General features: G+C 48.8%; 1 protein-coding gene across 3 annotated transcripts in view; it reads right to left on the bottom strand.

Moving 5' to 3' along the window:
• ATN1 (atrophin 1) overlaps window positions 1-18,925 on the bottom strand; it is a 220,025-nt gene that overhangs the window by 66,681 nt on the left and 134,419 nt on the right. For all 3 annotated transcript variants that reach the window (XR_015297639.1, XR_015297640.1, XM_086932919.1), the window contains exon 8: window positions 17,546-17,689. Coding sequence is in view for 1 of the 3 variants with exons in the window: in XM_086932919.1 (XP_086789045.1) it covers window positions 17,546-17,689 (144 nt within the window). In the remaining 2 variants the exon portion in view is untranslated. The remainder of the gene's footprint in view (window positions 1-17,545; window positions 17,690-18,925) is intronic.

Genomic DNA, 18,925 nt, shown 5'->3' on the forward strand with positions numbered 1-18,925 from the left:
AGTTCCAGAACATTGATGTGCATCTTCCCCTGTTGCTGCGTCCATAGTCCCTGCACAGTATATTGGAGTACATGCGCTCCTCATCCCTGGAGAGAAGCGTCCGTTGTCAGGATAATCTGTGGCACAGGCTCCTGAAACGGTCGGCCCTTGCAAAGGTTTCGTGGATTCCACCAATGCAGAGAGTGTACGCCCGACCGCTCACCAACACTAGGTCTTTCAACTGGTTGTGAGCCTGAGTCCACTGACGTGCCAAGCACTCCTGAAGCGGACGCATATGTAGTCTCGCGTGCGGGACAATGGAGATGCAGGAGGCCATCATGCCTATCAACTGCATGAACACTCTTGCTGGAAGCGAGTGTTGAGGTCTGAACCTTTGGATCAGCGATAGAATGCTGTCGACTAACTGAATTCGGCTGTGCTGTGGCCGCCAGAGTTTTTATAGTCGCACCCAGATACTGCCGTATGTGGGCGGGCTGGAGATGGGATTTTGGATAATTCAATGAGAAACCCAGATCGTGCAGAAGGTGAATGGTGTGGGACACGTGGTCGGCACACTGCTGGGCCGACTTCGCCTGAATGAGCCAGTCGTCCAGATAGGGGTAGACGTGAATGTTTTGACGTCTGAGATGTGCCGCCACCGTCGCCAGGCACTTTGTGAAAACCCTGGGTGCCGTGGTGACCCCAAAAGGCAAAACCTTGAACTGGTAATGCTGGTTTTGTATGGTGAACCTGAGGTATTTTCTGTGTGAAGGATGTAGTGGAATGTGGAAGTACGCATCCTTCAGGTCCAGAGTTGCCAGGAAGTCCCCCTGTTGAAGCAGTGGTAGAATCTGCTGCAGTGTGAGCATGTGGAAATGCTCTGATAGGATGTAAAAGTTGAGGGGCCTGAGATCCAGGATGGGCCTGAGGGATCCGTCCTTCTTTGGAATAAGGAAGTACAGGGAGTAAACTCCCGTACCCCTTTCCTGCAAGGGCACAAGCTCTATTGCCCCTTTTTGCAGCATGACTGTGACCTCCTGCTGCAATAAGTGCAAGTGCTCGCCGGACATAGGACGGTGCCTTGGGGGTATGTTGGGTGGAGTGGATGTGAGCTCCAGACAATAACCGAATTGGACAAGTGTCCTGACCCACCAGTCCGTGGTGATGGATTTCCACACGGGCAGGAACTGCTGGAGTCTCCCCCCAACCGGTGTTGCGTGGTCGGGGGGCAGTGACAAGACGTCACTGTTTGTTGGCGGTGGAGGACCTGGAGCTGTTGTTGCCACGTCCTCTGCCCTTGGTGTTGTTGCCGCGGTAACCACCTCGACCCTTGTTGGTATAAGAAGTTTGGGTGTTGCTTTTGTAGAACTGCGCCGACTGCGAGAGTGGACCCCTTGAGGTGCCCCTAATATTGGAGCGACGAAAGGACCCACTCCGAAACTGCTGGGATTGCAGGGCACCCATAGATTTTGCGGTGTCGGTGTCCTTCATCTTTTCAAGGGTGGTATCAACCTCAGGGCCAAACAGGTGATCTGGGTTGACCGTCTGGTTCAAGATGGTAGTTTGAATGTCCGGCTTGAACCCAGAGATCCTTAGCCATGCATGTCTACGAAGCATTACGCTAGTGTTAATAGCGCGTGCGGCGGTGTCAGCCACGTCTAGTGCGCACTTTATGGAAGCATTGGAGATAAGCTTCCCCTCCTGTATTAACATTTCTGCTGCCTCCTTATATTGAGCGGGCAAATGCTGTAAAAGGGTCTCTAGAGTATCATAGTGTGCCCTGTCATAACGCGCTAGTAGCGCCTGCGTGTTGGATATGCGCCATATATTGGCTGCCTGCGCTGCCACCCTCTTCCCTGAAGCCTCAAAGACTTTCGATTCCTTGTCTGGGGGGGGAGCATCACCCGTAGTCTGTGAGTTGGATCTTTTGCGGGCATTTGAGACAACCAGGGAATCCAGAGGCAACTGTCCCTTAATATAAGTTGGATCAGTGGGCGCTGCCCTGTACTTCTTGTCGATTCTTGGGTTGATGACCCTCGCCCGGGTGGGCTCTTTGAACACCTCAGCCGCGTGCTTCAAAACACCCTTCAGCATTGGCAGAGTCTTTACAGTCTTTTCAGAGACCGAAAAGGTGTCAAAGAGGAAGTCGACGTCCACTGGGTCAGCATGGAGGTCGACGTTGTGATTGGCTGCTGCCCTCCCAATGAGGGCATTGAAGGCCGCAGAATCCTCAGTGGGGGAAGTTTTGGCTGAGAAAAGCTGAGGCTCCTGTCCAGAATGCGGGTCCCCAGGATCGCCACCAGCAGACCATGGTTCAGTCACATCCTCTGGGTCTGTGTAGATGGGATAGCTGTACTCATCCTCGTCGTCGCCTTCACCTGCCTCGACATTGGAATGAGTGGGCGAGAGTTTGTGAGCCTGTGGCCCCTTCCCTGATTCGTTGTAGGGACTCCGTAACCTTCTTAGTGAACGAGGCGGACGGACGCGCCGGTTCGACAGAGTCTTTAGCGGTTGGTTTTGGAGCGGAGACCGACGATGCACCCTTCGGAGTCAACGCACTCGGCGAGGCAGAGAGGGATTTCGGGTCGTCCTGCCGCTTCTTCGGGTCGAGAGTGGACCTTTTGGGGTCGTCGACCGTTTTCTTGCCATCGAGTCGACCCTTGCCGGCGTCGACCATCTTCGGCGCCGATACGGCTGCGTTGGACCCCTTAACCTTTGGCTTCGATGGAGTAGCCTTCGGGGCGGCCATTTTAGCATGGCTCTTCGGCTCGACGGCCATTTTAGATTTCTTCGGCGCCGAGGCCTCCGAAGTCTTCGACCCGACCAGCGCGATTCGCACTTTCGGTTTCGATATTTCTGGCGTCGAGACCGTAGGTTTCACTTGCGGTTTTGGAGGGACAGGGAGTGATTCGGTATCAATGTCCGTGGCCGGGCCGGAAGTCGGGGCCGTGGAACGTACATCAAGGTCCTGGGTAAGGCCCGAAGGCGATCCCTCGACCTGGGCCTTATGCAGTTGGACGGCCCCGGAGTCAGTCTGAGGAAGCTCCTCGTCCGAGCTATCCTCTACGGTGGCAAGGGCCCCGTCGTCGTCCCCTACCTCCTCGACGACTTCATCAAAATCCTCGACCTCTGCGTTGTAGTCGTCCTCGACCTCCGACGCGGGGTTAGATTCCGTGATTTCCTGGATATCGTCGTCCTCGACATCCCCAGCATCGAAGATGTCTGTAGGCGGTGGGGCAGATTGCTGGGCCTCCAGGCGCGCAGCTCGACGGAGCTTGAGCGTTTTCTTGGACCGGAACCTGGAACAGGCCATACACTTGGCCTCGTCGTGGTCCGGTGACAAGCACTTGTTACACACCGGGTGTACATCGATATGTGGGTACTTCGAGGCACACACCGGGCATCGTTTGAATGGACTACGGTCCATGATGGATGAAGAGTCTGGAGCGTCGACTAGGCCCTTCCGCGTCGAAAGCACGCGAAAGAAACAATGTCGGTTCGGGGCTGAGAAGTTACGAACCCGAACGAAAGACAATACCGACGCAAGTCCTAAAGACCTTTTGGTCTTAAGCAAAGTGAAGTTAATAACTATCGATTCCGACAGGAGGGAACCGAACACATCCGAACCCAATGGCGGAAAAAAACAATCTGGGGATGGAGTCGATGCCCATGCGCACTGTAGTCCAGGGGAGGAGCCACCTATCTTGTGATACTTCGAAGACTCTTCCAGGACAACAATGTGCAATCATCCGGACCCAACCCTAGGCGGCGATCTATGCACAGATATGAATTCAGCAGCCCACATGCCTCGAACCTTAGCAGCCCGTTTGTTGCCCCACATGACCACGTTGGTACATGCTGACCAGGCTGGTTTCATACCAACGCGGAATACTTCAGCGAACATTAGAAGGTTAATGAGGTTACTGGACGGGGATCACCCGGAGGCGCAAAAGCCAATGATACTATCAGTAGATATCAAGAAAGCCTTCGATAGGCTTGAATGGGAGTATCTGTACAAGGTGATGGGCCGGTTTGGACTGGGAGAAGGCTATCTACAGTGGACAAAGGTGCTGTACACGTCTGCGGTAGCCAGAGTGAGAATAGGCTTGTTAATATCGTCGCAATACCCAGTAGAACGAGGGACGAGGCAGGGATGCTCATTGTCCCCATTACTGTTCGCTTTGGCGCTGGAACCACTAGCGGCTGATCTTAGAACAGGAAACCACTATGGAGGCCTAGAGAGCAGAGGGGTGCAACAGTACGTGTCGCTTTATGCGGATGACCTCTTACTCTTTCTGGAAGATGCGGCCGGAGCGATGGCGGGAGCGGAGAATTTGCTCTTGAGATTTGGCGAAGTCTCTGGCTTGAACGTGAATTGGTCCAAGACGTGTCTATTTCCGGTGAGGCGGGGCGAGACCAGACCGCGCTTGACCCGGGCAGTAAAATGGGAACCCACCCATTTCAAATACTTGGGTGTACACATTTATCACACGGCGGTGGACATGCTAGAGGGCAATGTGGGCCGGGGAGTGAGGGCGTTAAAAGGTAGCATGGCCTTCTGGTCCACACTTCTGTTGTCGGTGACGGGTCGCGTATCCCTCTTAAAAATGGTGGCACTCCCCCGATTCTTGTACTACTTCCGAACCTTACCGGTGTGGATACCTGGTTCCACTTTCAGATTATTGAAGTCCTTAATTGTATCTTTTCCCTGGGGCACGGGTAGACGTAGAGTTGCACAGACGACGCTCATACGACCCAAAGCTGAGGGAGGAATGGCGGTCCCAGAGTTTGAGCTATACTACTTGGCGGCTCAACTACAGGTATTTACTCAGGAGGTTGCGCGGGAATTCAGGGGGCCGGACCATGAGAGAGGTAGGGGAACGCCGCGCCATGTTCTTTCATATATAGCTTTGCAGCAGAGGCTTGACCTTCGGGATCTACTCACAGAGGAGAAAACATTCAGACTCTGTTGGAACCGCTCTCAACGCAGAGCAGGAGTGCTGCATCCTTACGCGCCCAAGATACCACTTGGGATGGTTACGGCGCTGCCACATGGCGGAGACTGGTCGCGACTGCAGAGCTGGGAGGAAGCTGGGGTGCAAATGTTGGGGGACCTCTATGAAGACGGAGCTATGCTGCCCTATCGGACTCTCCAGGAGAGGTTTGACCTACCGAATGGAGATTTCCTATTACACAGAGCAGTGACCAGAGCGATGCAGGTGCACTGGAAGGAGGGATTGGCGGAACCTAAAACGACGACTGCCTGCCAGTACACTATGATGGCGGCAGGGACCTTTAAAGCGGTCACGTGCTTGTACTCTAGAATGCTTGGTGAGGGTTTGCAACCCCTGGCATTGAAACGGAAGTGGGAGACAGATCTCGGCAAGGATATTCCGGAGACGACCTGGAAACAGATAGTGCGACGAGCCTAGAGGAGCATGCGGAACGCCAGGTTCCAATTGGTGCACTTCTATATACTCCACAGGGCATACCTGACGCCGGGGAAGATCCGGAAATATTTTAAGGTGGAAGAGGCGGCATGCCCTAGGTGTGCCAGGACGGGGGTTGAATTGGACCACATGCTCTGGTCCTACCCGGAGATGGGGCTATATTGGAAGGAGGTGGGAGATACACAATGCGATCACTGAGCGAAGATTAGAGTTCGACAGGGCTATCTGCATGCTACATTGGTTTCCCCACACACCCAAGAATAAAACTACGAGTAAATTTATTGATATGGGTCTTATATTGGCTAAGAGAGAAATTACGAGGCATTGGAAGGCAGCGGTGGGTCCCACCAGTAGTAGATGGAGAGGGGAGTTCCTGAAATGGGCTTCTGCTGACAGCGAGCTGAAATACCAAATGGCGCGTAGGCGTAATGATGACAAGGCACTAGAGGCTGCACCCGCATGGGAAGCATTAGTGCAGGCGCTACAAGATTGCGAACCACATTTCGACTGAGAGGGGCAGACTACTGGAAGGAGGGGAGCCACTCGCAATGCAAGGGGTGATACATAGACCAACCTATGGTTTCTCTTAGGAACGTTTATCAGTAGGAAAGGTAGCTGATGAGCCGCATCGGGGATGGGGAGTTGGGGCGGGGGTGGGACACTTTAGTTTGTTGTGATGATTTGGGGATGAACTCAGGTTGTGTAGGGTTCTTTTCTCCGGGGCATTGACAGTGAGGCCCCATTAAGGAGGCTTATCGTTTCATGTAATTACTCATTGATAGGGGGTTTCCTTTATTAGGCTTTTGCGGATGTGATGGCTATTATTGTGCGAAGAATCAGGAATGTTTGTACAAAATCAATAAACTACGTTTTGAGAAAAAAAAACATGGCCTCCTTGAAGGCGTCAACTTGTTGTGTTGTTGCTGTGAATCTAGTTCTGTGTTAGGAAAGCAGGACCAAGACTGAGAGGCACCTTGACGTTGCTGTGGCATCTCCTGACGAGAGTGATAGAGAGTCATGCTTTGACTTCTAATAATTCTCTTTCGATTTAGACTTACCTGATGACTTGGAATAGAAAGAGGACCTCGAGAATGGAAACAGGTCAGCGTCCTCAACTTTGACCGGGACCAACCTTATGTGTCCTCCAACAGTGTTTGGCTACTTAGAGCTTGGCTTGCAGTCTTGGATCACTTTGGGTTTCATCCTGGTGCAGTCAATGCAAGCCTTGAAGCCATGTAAAGACCGCAGGCCCCAGAGACATATCAGGCGGGGGTCTGACTCAGACATATGTTTACTACAGTCCTAGCAAGGGTTAAAACCTGTGGGCCTTCAGAGGGTACATGGTCCTTTTATCACATTAAAGAAAATTCAGCAAAAACAATAAACGTCCGAAGGCGCATAAAAAAAAGGGATCTGACATCAGTGCGCATGTGGCTTCAGCATCACTGCATGACACAGGATACCGATGTGCAGTAGCAATGCTGAGAAAAAATATCCGAATCGGTTTGGCGTCTGGGAGCATTCAAATGGTGGGGAATCTGCTGTAGGAAGTATCCATCAGAACGATGTATTGAGAACTAACTTTCCCTGTTAGATAACAGCCCTTGCCATTTGCTGGCACTGATATTTAAAGATTTAATCAGATCTTCTATCTCTTCCCACTGCTGAACTCCATGCCTGTTGAACATGGCTCTGAAGTTAGCTTCTTATCTTTGTGTGGCGACAAATCTCTTTATTTTCTGCCGACCATTTCTAGTCTTTAAATTTCCTTGTCTGGTGGTGGGCCTGTAGAGGCTGAGGCATTAGCTTTCTTTTTTTGTGGATAAACTATATAGGAGTCTGCAGTGACATTGGTCTTTATGTATGTAGGGTTTTTTTCTGGAGTAACTGCATTTCTTCTCCAGCCTGGGCATGACTGCCTGGAGGACAGTGCCTTAAACCACTCGATTCCCTTGTCCAGCATGCTTGACAACATAGGAAGATATTGGTTCTTCTTTTTGAAAGCAATGAGATTTATATCAGGAAACATGCTTCTGTTTGTTCTTCTTCTAACGGTAACCCATATGTGTCTGTTACTCTCCTAATGACAGTTATTTGTGGAAACGTCATCTAGAGCCACTACTTGTGGTCACTGAACAACTGAAAAAGATTCTTGACCGCAGTAACTCAGCAGCACTCACCCTGCTTGACTTGAGTGCATTTTCTGACATGGTCTCCCATCCAATCTTAATTCAGAGATTCAAAGAGGCCGGAATTATTAGGTCAGCCTTAAAATTGCTCGCCTCCTTTTTGGGTTATAGAAGCTTCCAAGTGTGTGAGGGGTCTTCCTTCTCCCCCTCCCACCCTTTAAAACAGGGGGTACCATAGGGCTAATCCTTAAGCCCATCGCTCTTCTATCTCTATATCCTTCTACTCTCAGAGATTATATGCTCACAATGCTTCTCCATGGTGTCATACACATAAGACACACAAATCGTTCTCGCACTTATGCCAGACACAGCAGCCATTTCCTGTCAACCTAACTCATGCTTAAAGCAAGTCTTGGAATGGATGTCCGTCAATAGCTAAAAACTCAATGGCGACGAAACCGAGGTACTTGTTGGCAACAATCAATCCTTCGATCTGGAAGGAAAACTGCTGGCATAACACCTTTGCAGAACAACAGTCCCACAAATTGGCTGTAAAAAGTCTGGGTGTTCTAATAGATAACCTTACGATGGAAGTCCAGGGCAGGAAATTAGCTGCCAGTAGTTTTGGTATGCTGAGAACGCTCAGAAAAGCTATTGGGTGGCTACCTTCTTCCGCACAGAGAGTGGTAATTCAGGGTGTGATTCAGACAAGTCTAGACTACAGGAATTCACTACATCTTGGAAGCACCCAATCAGTGATGAAAAAACTTCAGTGGCTTGGACTTTTCTGGGACTACCAAAATTTGACTTGGCAGCATTACATAGGGTACCAGTGTATAAAAGGATACAGTTCAAGGCTCTAGATAAATAGCACATCAGGCGTTGAAAGAAAGGGACAACAACTGTTGCAACATCTCATACATCCCTACTGTCCTGGCAGATAATTGTACTCTGCTGCTCAAGGTTTTCTCTCTGTCCCCAAAATCAAAAAAGCCAGGAATAGAGGACGTTAATTTTCGTATCTAGTCTCTAAACTATGGAACACAACAGCAACAATAAGTAAGAACACGGAGGAACTGAGTTTCCAGAAACAGCTTAGTACATTTCTGTTCATCTAACATGCTCTATAGAAGTGTTGAGAATAGAAATTGAATAGAATAGACGCAATGGTCTTAAGGAATATGAGTCTATGCCTTCTTCGTGATTCCGTGGCAAGATCCTCCCAGGCCTCTCCCGTTTACTCTGAAGCCTAAACACACACTGCTCTGGTCTCCTCTATTCTTGCTGGAATTCTAAAACCCCTCTGAGCATCATCAATTTGCTTTGGCTTTTGGATAAAAACTGCCATTCAGGTTAAATTCAGCGCTTTTTTCACTCTATTTTAAGTGCCATTTGTTCGGCATGGAGAATTTTCCTCTTCGGGATCAAATTCGCCTTCCTCTTCTAAGCCTTTTCTACCCCTGGTCCAGATTTTCTTTTGGGATTGAGCCAGTTTCCCATTGTCTACTGAAAGTTTCAGCATCAAGGGTGTTTTCTAGGGCTTAGAGTCCAAGGCTTTTGGCTCACTCCCTCTCTCTAACAAAAGAGAGGGACCCGAAATCCAAAGGGATAGGGTACCAAAAGACAAATTGTCAAAGAAAGTTTCCCCTTTGGGCAGACTTTACAAATAGTCAACACTCATACCCACATCACATTAACTTGAGCAACACAAAAGGAGCAGAAATGATAATAATAATAATAGTGAATTCATAAAAAGTGTACAATTTATTTCAGTATATATTAAAAAACATAGAATACAATATTACATCAATAAAAATAGTTATACACATAATACTTCTATACACAGTGGGACAAAAATAAGGAAAATAGTTCCAATTAAAATGAGGTGAATACATTAGTCAGAAAAACATACTCAAACTCCAAATCATATGTTAATTTCGTAATTGGAGTAGTTGTTTCCAACGACTTAATGTGTCACCACTCAAGATTGCATCAGTGTTGCTCAAGTTTATGTGATGTGGGTATAAGTGTTGACTATTTGTAAAGTCCGCCCAAAGGGGAAACTTTCTTTGACATTTTGGCTCACTCCCACAGAGAATATGAAGAATTGTGGGCATTCGTTTCTCGTATTGGGAAGAACAAGTTACTTACCTTCGGTAACGCTTTTTCTGGTAGATACAGTATCTGCCTGTGGATTCCTCACCTTGTGAATATCCCCTTGCATCAGCAACATTCGGAAATTCTTTTTGTAGCTTCGCGCCGACGTGGATGACGTCATAGAGGCACGGCATCGCACGCGACTCCGCTGACTTCACCGACACTACAATAGGCCCACGCCGGCGTGATGACGTCAGTTCCGCCCTTTTTTCCATGCCTTCGAGGCCCACGGAGGGACCAACGACAGTACAAATATACACAGTATACACAGTACACAAATATCAAGGTGACACACACAGTGTGAAACAAATGCAATAAAACATTTGAAATAAACAACTCCTTGATAATAAAGTAGATACATCACAGTAACTCTGGTATAGAGGAGTGGACAACGGGGAGGCGGGTGGGTCAGTGAGGAATCCACAGGCAGATACTGTATCTACCAGAAAAAGCGTTACCGAAGGTAAGTAACTTGTTCTTCTGATAGATACATCTGCCAGTGGATTCCCCACCTTGTGAATAGAGTCCCAGAGCAGTCCCCACTCCCGGAGGAGGGTGTCCACTCTCCTATACCAGAAAATCCTGGAGGACAGAGCGTGCAAAGTGACCTTCCCTCCTCACCTCGGCATCTAAGCAGTAATGCTTCTCGAAAGTGTGGATGGAGTTCCAAATCGCGGCCCTACAAATATCCTCCACAGGTACACCCCTAGACAAAGCAGAAGTTGACGACTTTGCTCTTGTAGAATGAGCTCTTATACCCTCTGGAGGTTCCTTACCGGCCAAAGAGTAGCAGATCTTTATACAGAGGATGATCCATCTTGAAAGAGTGCGTTTGTGCACTGCTCTTCCTTTTTTGCAGCCACCAAATCCAATGAAGAGCTGGTCATCCACTCGATAGGCTCTAGTCCTATCAAGATAAAAGCTCACCGCCCTCTTAGGGTCCAGACGGTGTAGTCTCTCCTCCTCCTTGGAAGGGTGAGGGGGAGGATTAAAGGTAGGAAGGGTAATAGATTGTCCTAGATGGAAGGGAGTTACCACCTTAGGGAGAAAAGCAGCCCTGGTCCTAAGAACCATTCGTTCAGCATGAATGGTCAAGAATGGGGGCTTGGAACTAAGAGCTTGAAGCTCACTTACCCTCCTTACCGAGGTGATCGCAACCAGGAAGACCGTCTAAAAGACAAAAGCCTCAGGGGACACTTGTGTAAGGGTTCGAAGGGAGAACCCATCAAGTAGGTTAAAACAAGATTTAAATCCCATTGAGGCACAATAAAGGGAGTAGGAGGGAACTTATTTGTGAGGCCCTTCAAAAACCTTAAAACCACAGGAGACTTGAAGAGAGACGGCTGATCCGGCAAACAGAGAAATGCCGACAATGCCGAAAGATAACCCTTCACTGTGGCAACAGCAAAACCCTGCTGTGCTAAAGAAAGAGCAAACGGTAAAATATCAGACAAACGAGCCTTCAAAGGGTCAACAGACTTCTCCCCACACCAAGAGACAAATTTAGACCATCTATATGAATAAATGGATTTAGTGGAGTCACGTCTAGCTGAAAGCATGGCATCCACCACATCGTGTGGGAGAGAAAAGGAATTCAGGTTGCCCCGTTCAATCTCCAGGCATGAAGGTGTAATGTCTGGAGGTAGGGGGTGTAGAACCTGCCCCTCCATCTGGAAGAGGAGATCTGCCCTGAACGGGAGACGGAGTGGCGGGCGAGAGGAGAGGTGGAGAAGATCCGTGTACCACACCCTTCTTGGCCAATCCGGGGCGATCAGAATAACTTGGGCCCGGTCTTGGCGAATCTTCCTCTGAACCCGAGGAATCAAAGGTATGGGAGGAAACGCGTAAAGGAGTTGACTTCCCCAACTCAACTGAAACGCGTCCCCCAAGGCTCCTTGCATCGGATACTGGAGACTGCAGAATGACGGGCAGGAGCATTCTCGCAAGTGGCAAACAGGTCCACCTGAGGAGTTCCCCACGTCCGAAAGACGTGACGAACCACCTCCGGGTGAAGCCTCCACTCGTGGTCAACCGAAAACTGCTGACTGAGACTGTCTGCACGCCCGTTCAGAACTCAGGCCAGATGATTTGCCATTAGACAAATCTGATGGTCCTGAACCCAGGACCAGAGGCGCAGAGACACTGCGACCCCACTCCTCCCTGCTTGTTGACATACCACATCGCGGTCGTATTGTCCGTCAGGACTTGAACTGACTGACCGCGAAGGGAAGGGAAGAAGGTCTTGAGTGCTAAACGAATCGCCCGTAACTCTAGAAGTTTGATGTGAAGCAGATCCCCCAGATGAGTACCCCACCCTAGAGTGGATGCATCCGTAATCACTGTGGCCACCGGGGGAGGCAGATGAAAAGGCTTTCCCTGAGACAGATTGCCTTCCACGCCCCACCAAGATAGATCCGCCGCAGTTTCTCTGGAGATCCTCACAGACCCCATGAGATCTCCGTTGTGTTGATACCACTGCCTGCGGAGGCACCACTGGGAGCGCCTTCATGAGCCAGCATGCATGGTTGACCAACAGAATGCAAGAAGCCATCAGACCGAGCAGGCGAAGGACCTTCAGGACTGGAACGACCGCTCCATTGTGAAATAAAGGAATCATTTCCTGTATGTCGCGAATCCTTTGAGGAGGAGGGAATGCACGACATACAGTTGTGTCCAGTACAGCACCTATGAACAGGTTGCGCTGGGAGGGCACCAGGTGAGACTTGGGTAAATTTATTGAAAAACCCAACCGGTACAACAACGGAGTTGTCTCCTGCAGATGCTGGAGCACTCTCTCTGACGACTCTGCTTTGATCAGCCAGTCGTCCAAATAGGGGAATACTGGAATCCCCGACCTTCTGAGATGTGCAGCCACCACCGCCATCACCTTGGTGAAGACTCGAGGCGCAGTAGTAATTCCAAAAGGAAGGACCGCAAACTGATAATATTGTGATCCCACCGTAAAACGGATATACTTCCTGTGCGACTTCAGGATTGGGATGTGAAAATACGCATCCTGCAAGTCGAGCGACACCATCCAGTCTTCTTCCAGCAGCGCCTGAAGAACCTGCGCTAGGGTGAGAATCTTGAACTTCTCTTGTTTCAGATAAAGTGTCGGAGTGGCGGAGTCTTTCGGGGCTCAGATCGTTTCGTACGCTGACGATACCCAGCTGCTCTTCACCTGTGAGAGGGGTGTGGACTTCAACGGAGAGGGGATCCGGGGTTGCCTTGAGGCTGTGTTTCAGTGGTTCCAACAAAACAGCCTCAAGTGCAACTCGGATAAATCCGAGGTCCTCTTCTTCGGGTGCAGCGTAGATCCGGACTGGAAGGTGTGGTGGCCGGAGAACATGTTCCCACCAGCTAGTTCTTCCCAGGTTGCGAAAAACCTTGGGATTAAGATTGATAATGGCCTCACACTGCGTTCCCAGATAATCGGCCTTACCGGCACGTGTTTTGGCCTGCTCCGGATGTTGCGTAAGTTTCTCCCTTTACTATCAGAGGAGCACAGGAAAGTCACAGTGCAGGCGATAATTGGTTCGCGTATTGATTATGCGAACATTCTTTATCTTGGCCTGCCGGAATATCTGCTTCAACGGCTACAGGTGGTCCAGAACTCGGCAGCACGGGCTATCTTTGGACTATCTCGCCGTGCTCGAGCCTCGGGCCTCCTGCAGGCACTGCACTGGCTTCCTATTCGGAAGCGGATAATCTTCAAGGCCTTGACGTTGGCACATAAGGCACTGCATTTTACAGGAGCGAAATACCTTCAAAAAAGGCTGGTGTTTTATCATCCAGCCAGGTCCCTGAGGTCAGGGTCCTTGTATCTTGCAAATGTTCCTCGTGTCAAAAGGGCACGCATTGGAGGCCGTTCCTTTAAATTGCTAGCCCCCCAGCTCTGGAACACGCTGCCAGTGGTGCTACGCAGCACGTCCAACCTACTGGTTTTTAGGAAAGGGCTTAAAACTTGGCTTTTCACCTCTTAGCTGCGCTCTGGGTTCTGTTTTTCTCTCCTCTCTGTATTTTCTGTTTTTTTGTTTATTTATTTCCTTTTCCTTCTTGTTGTGTTATGAGACAGGTCTGCAATCAAAGCGCCGGGACACTCTTTTGAGTAGCCGAGCGCTATAAAAAAAACCAACATAACATAACATAACATAACATAAAGATTCAAGATCCTGAGATCCAGGATTGGACGAAGTCTGCCATCCTTCTTGAGAATCAGGAAATACCGGGAGTAGCATCCCTGACCCCTTTCCTGCTCTGGCACCACCTCTATCGCACCCTTTCTTAATAGCGTCTGCACTTCCTCCTGCAGAAGTAAGAGGTGTTCCTCCGTTCAAAAACCGTGGCAAGGAGGGTAATTGGGAGGAAATTCCCAAAAGGGAAGAGCATACCCATTTTCTACGAGATTGAGAACCCAAAGATCTGATGTAACCGATTCCCAATCCTGTAGAAAGCGGGTAAGCCGACCCCCCACCGGACCCGCATGATCCTGAATGGCGGATCTAGGGTGCTTTTCTGAGGCTGGGGGTTTGGAAGAAGTGGAGGAGGAGGAGGCCTGGCGACCTCTAGGACGAGCTCTTTGTTTTCCCCTGTACGACTTGTACAAGGGATTCTGCTGCTGCTGCTGTTGACCATGCCGATAGGTGCAAAAGGAAGAGCAACCAAATCCTCTGAATCTTCTGGTAGAAGAACCCCTGGTCTGAAGCCCTAAAGATTTGGCAGTAGCCCTACTGTCCTTTAATCTTACTAAGGCCGTATCAGCTTTTTTACCAAAGAGTCCAGCACCATCAAACGCCAGATCTAACAAAGCAGCCTGAACATCCGCTGAAAAATCCGAAGATTTCAGCCAAGCTGATCTTCTTGTGGCAACCGCAGTACCCATGATGTGTGCCACAGAATCCGCAGTGTCCAGTCCACTTTGTATCACCTGACGAGCAGCTGCCTGCGCATCCATTAGTACTTCTTCAAAATCTTTCCTGCTGTCATCAGGAATCTTAGGTGCCAGAAGACTAAGTGTATCCATGAGAGCATGTACATATCTCCCCATAAGGCAAGTGGCATTGGTTGACTTTAATGCCATACTCACAGAAGAAAAGGTCTTTTTAGAAACCTGATCTTGCTTCTTTGCATCCTTATCTCCAGGCACTTGAGGAAATGCACTCACAGTCTTTTTGGAACAGGCTGCCTGGATAACTAAACTTTCAGGTGAAGGATGAGAAGTCAGAAAAGCAGGGTCTTCTGGTGCGACCCTGTACCTTCTTACCACACTCCTGGAAACTGCTGGTGCTGTATGTGGCTTTTTCCAAACTTCCATAATAGGCTCCGTTAAAGCCACATTAAAGGGGAGTAACGGTTCCACCACAGAACTGGGTGGATGCAGAACTTCAGTTAGTAGATTAGACTTAAATTCTACTGTAGGAAGAGTCAAATTCAAAAGTTCCGCTGCCTTCCTCATAACCATGTGATAAGGCTGAACGTCTTTTGAAGGGGCATCAGATACAGAAGGTAGCTCCCACTCGAGAGAGAACTCCAGGCCACTAGCCTCCAGCAGTTTATCGAAACTGTCATCCTCAAGCTCACCTTCTTCCATTTCAGCTTGAGCTTCTGTATATCTCTGCTCTTCTATGAGGCGCTGTGCCTCCCTCCTGGACCTTTCCTTCACACGCCACGCCGTCGGATCCACCAACGACTCCGACGGAGCTGGAACCGGCGTCGGTATCTAATCCGATGGCAAAGTGGCTTGGCCTCGAGGTCGACACGGAGCAGACTAAGTCGGTATCGGCGTTGACGACCTCGGCGGAGCCGGGTATTGCCACGGCGGTGTCTGAGCCGGCATGAATGGCAAAAATGGAGCCGGAGCATAGGAGTGTGGAACTCCTAAATTGAAGGCTAGCGGACCCATGGGACACGAAGGCGCACCAGAGGGGTACCATGCCCTTGAAAATACACCATACATAGCGTTCAAAAACGCTGATGGATCTTGCCCCGGGGCCGGAAATGGTGGCTGAAGACCCTCGAGGTGGTTCCGAATTCGGCTCTTCCACAGGCGCAGAATTCTCACCAACCAGAACTTCCTCCTCATCCTCAAGGGCCGGGGACGACGCCGGAGATTGTACCGGAGATGGAGCAGGAACCTGCGACTCCGAAGGCGAAGCCTCACCTTCTAGATCCAAGTCCTCCTCCGGAGGAACCACCTTCGAACATACCTTCTTAGGTGACTTCGACCTAGAGTCCGAATCCCTACCGGAGTGACGTCGGGACTCGTGTCTTCTTTTCTTATGCTTCTTCCTTGACTTCGAAGCATGGTCTGATGGTGATTTCTTCTCGAGGCCTAGATCTTCGACGCCGACCTCGCCCTTCTCGAATGAGACCTCGAAGACTTTTTTCCTTTGTCACCTCTCAACTTCGCCACCAGAAGTTTGGTCTCTCCCTCTCGGAGAGCCTTTGGGTTCATCTTCCGACATGAAGAACATTCTTCCATATCATGATCTGAACTCAGAGACCAGATGCAATCTTCATGTGGGTCCGTGATTGACATCATTTTCCCACACTCTCTGCAAGGCTTGAAGCCGGTCTTCTTTGTCGACATCGTGAAGGATTCATTCATACATGATTCAACTCCCACAGGGGGAGAGAGGGGGGTCTCAGGGAAAATATTTAAAGACCAGGCCAGTTTCAATCCCCAATTCTATTTATAAACAATACAAGAAAAAACTGGTGGTCTAACTAAGAAAAAAGGAAAAAAGGTCTCAGAACAGGGTAGTGGCAAATCATATACTTATATGACCCTGTTCTGTGACCTTTTTTCCTTGTTAGACCACCAGTTTTTTCTTGTGTTATTTTTAGACATCGTGAAGGAAACAAAGAAACAGAAAAGCGAAGAAAATAGCAACAAAGTTACTAAGAGGCTACAGAGATTCCCCGAAACTGTTTGCGTCGACGACGCGGAAAAAAGGGAACTGACGTCATCACGCCAGCGTGGGCCTATTGTAGTGTCGGTGACGTCAGCGGAGTCGCGTGCGATGCCGTGCCTCTATGACGTCGTCCACGTCGGCGCGAAGCTACAAAAAGAATTTCTGAATGTTGCTGACGCAAGGGGATATTCACAAGGTGAGGAATCCACTGGCAGATGTATCTATCAGAATTTCTTCCTTTTTGCGGTTGATGTCGTTTTCAACATTCTCCAGTTCTCCTAATGCGACTTCTGTCCCTTTCTCGTCATTTAACAGTCCCAAATCTCTGATAGGCGGTTAGTTAGCCTGTGACGGCATCAAAAGGTAGTGTGCCCACTTATGTTTCTCCATCACTTACTGTACTCTTCCTCACATGATTTACACCCTTCATATTTATGGTCCTTGGGCATGCAGAGGTTACAAACCTTGTGTTTGTACCTTTGTTTGTCGCTGCACTTTGGACAGGAATCTAAAGAGGTTATTTTTCTCACAAAGACTCCTCACCATCAGCCATAGATTCTTTGACTCACGAGGTCAAAGTACAAATGAAAGACCCAAGATTTCAGTTTCTCTCCGTTTTCGATTTTCCTCAAGGTCTGCTGTAGCTCTTCATGATTTTACTCAATGCTCTTCGGCACTGTTCCATTTTCCTTGGAGATTTGTGGTGGAATAAAGAATCTGAAGATGGCAAATATGCACTAGGGCATTGTGTACGTATGTCTGACACAAAGGGGAATGGTTAGTCCCACCTAGTGTCTGACTCCCAAAAGAAGAAAAAAATAGACACAGCTGGTGTAATAATGCACAGCATGTGAATCCAGGAAAGATTTATGATGCAAAACATTATTTGAAACAGTTTCCTCAAAGAACACCTTACCGAAAAGCTGGTGGCGAAGCACCTCATTCTCATGTAACGGGTGTTGCAGAAGAGGGTTAGGCATGGTCCCAGTAGGGTAAGGAATGCGGTTAAGGTGGGATCCGGGAGTCAGCGGGTCAATCAAAGGATGCACTCCAGCCGCCGCTGGCAAGAAAAATAAGATAAAACCTTTTTGCAGGCTTGCAAACATGTCACAATATAGAAGGCACTTCCACCAACTTTAAGTCGTTTCTTAAAAATTAACAACAAAAAGTGTAGGTTTCTGAATGGGTAAAGCATCTAGTGTCAGGCTACTCCCCACCACTACATGCTTAGGCATTGCAACAAAGCTGCATTATGTTTAGAGAATGTCTCGGAACCCCATACACATGAGTCAACACCTCCCATACAGATCACTCTACAACTAGCACGCTGCTCCAACCATACAAGCCAATAAGCGACCTCAGGATCAGTTCATTTTGCTCCCTTCTCAGGGACATGCAGCTCTTTGCAACTATACAATATATCTTAACTCGTGCAGATGATCACCCAGATTCTTCACTAACATACAAGAATCAACAAAATTAGAAAATACATGTAAAAAAGGGTAGAACTGAGACCAATTGTGTTTAGTGCCAAGAGTGACAGGAGATCAGGTAGGGTAGAAGCCCTGGAAGTCTTCTTTTTCCAGCACAGAAAAAAAAGGAAAGGTATTTCTCCACGTTGGGTACCTTCTACAGGGCCATAGTTTTGCTTAAATATCTGTACGCTTTTGAAAATGGAGCACATCCTGGAAACTTTCTCCAGGATCAGTAGTTGAGGTAAAACATTGTGACATTAGAGTCTAGCTAGTTGCCAAGTAACTTTTCTCATTGATAAAGAGATCAGGTTAGCAAGACAACTCATTCCGAGAGCTCCTTCCCATGTGATGGCAGGAAGTGGTGTTATGAAGGCTCACAGGCTACCTCTAGTAGCGCGGACTCCTCATGAAAAGTATTTTAATACACTGCCCAAGATCTCCTCAAACATGGTAAATTTTCTGCCATGACGGTTGCTATCAAGTACATCCATATAGAGGAGTGTTCTGCTATCTTACCAGCAACCCTGAGTGCAGCAAAAGGAATTCCAAAAACAAGTGTCCAGCAAAAGAGGGGTATCCTCTTTACCCACACTACCACCCCCCAGCCAGTTGCTTGAAAAATGCAAACTAGGAGAAACCCTAAACAGTTACGTAGACAGAAGGAAAAGAGAAAAGGAAATAGTATTAACACCCATCAGACACAAGTCAAAAATTGAAAGGGGAGCAGTCAAACACGTTAAGGAGGTAGAAACCCAAAAGGATGGACAAGAGCAGACTCAAGAAACGCTGTGGAGAATGGTCATAATTGTGGGCCCTCTAGA

Source organism: Lissotriton vulgaris, chromosome 7 (assembly GCF_964263255.1).
Source record: "Lissotriton vulgaris chromosome 7, aLisVul1.2, whole genome shotgun sequence".
NCBI classification, from domain to species: domain Eukaryota; kingdom Metazoa; phylum Chordata; class Amphibia; order Caudata; family Salamandridae; genus Lissotriton; species Lissotriton vulgaris.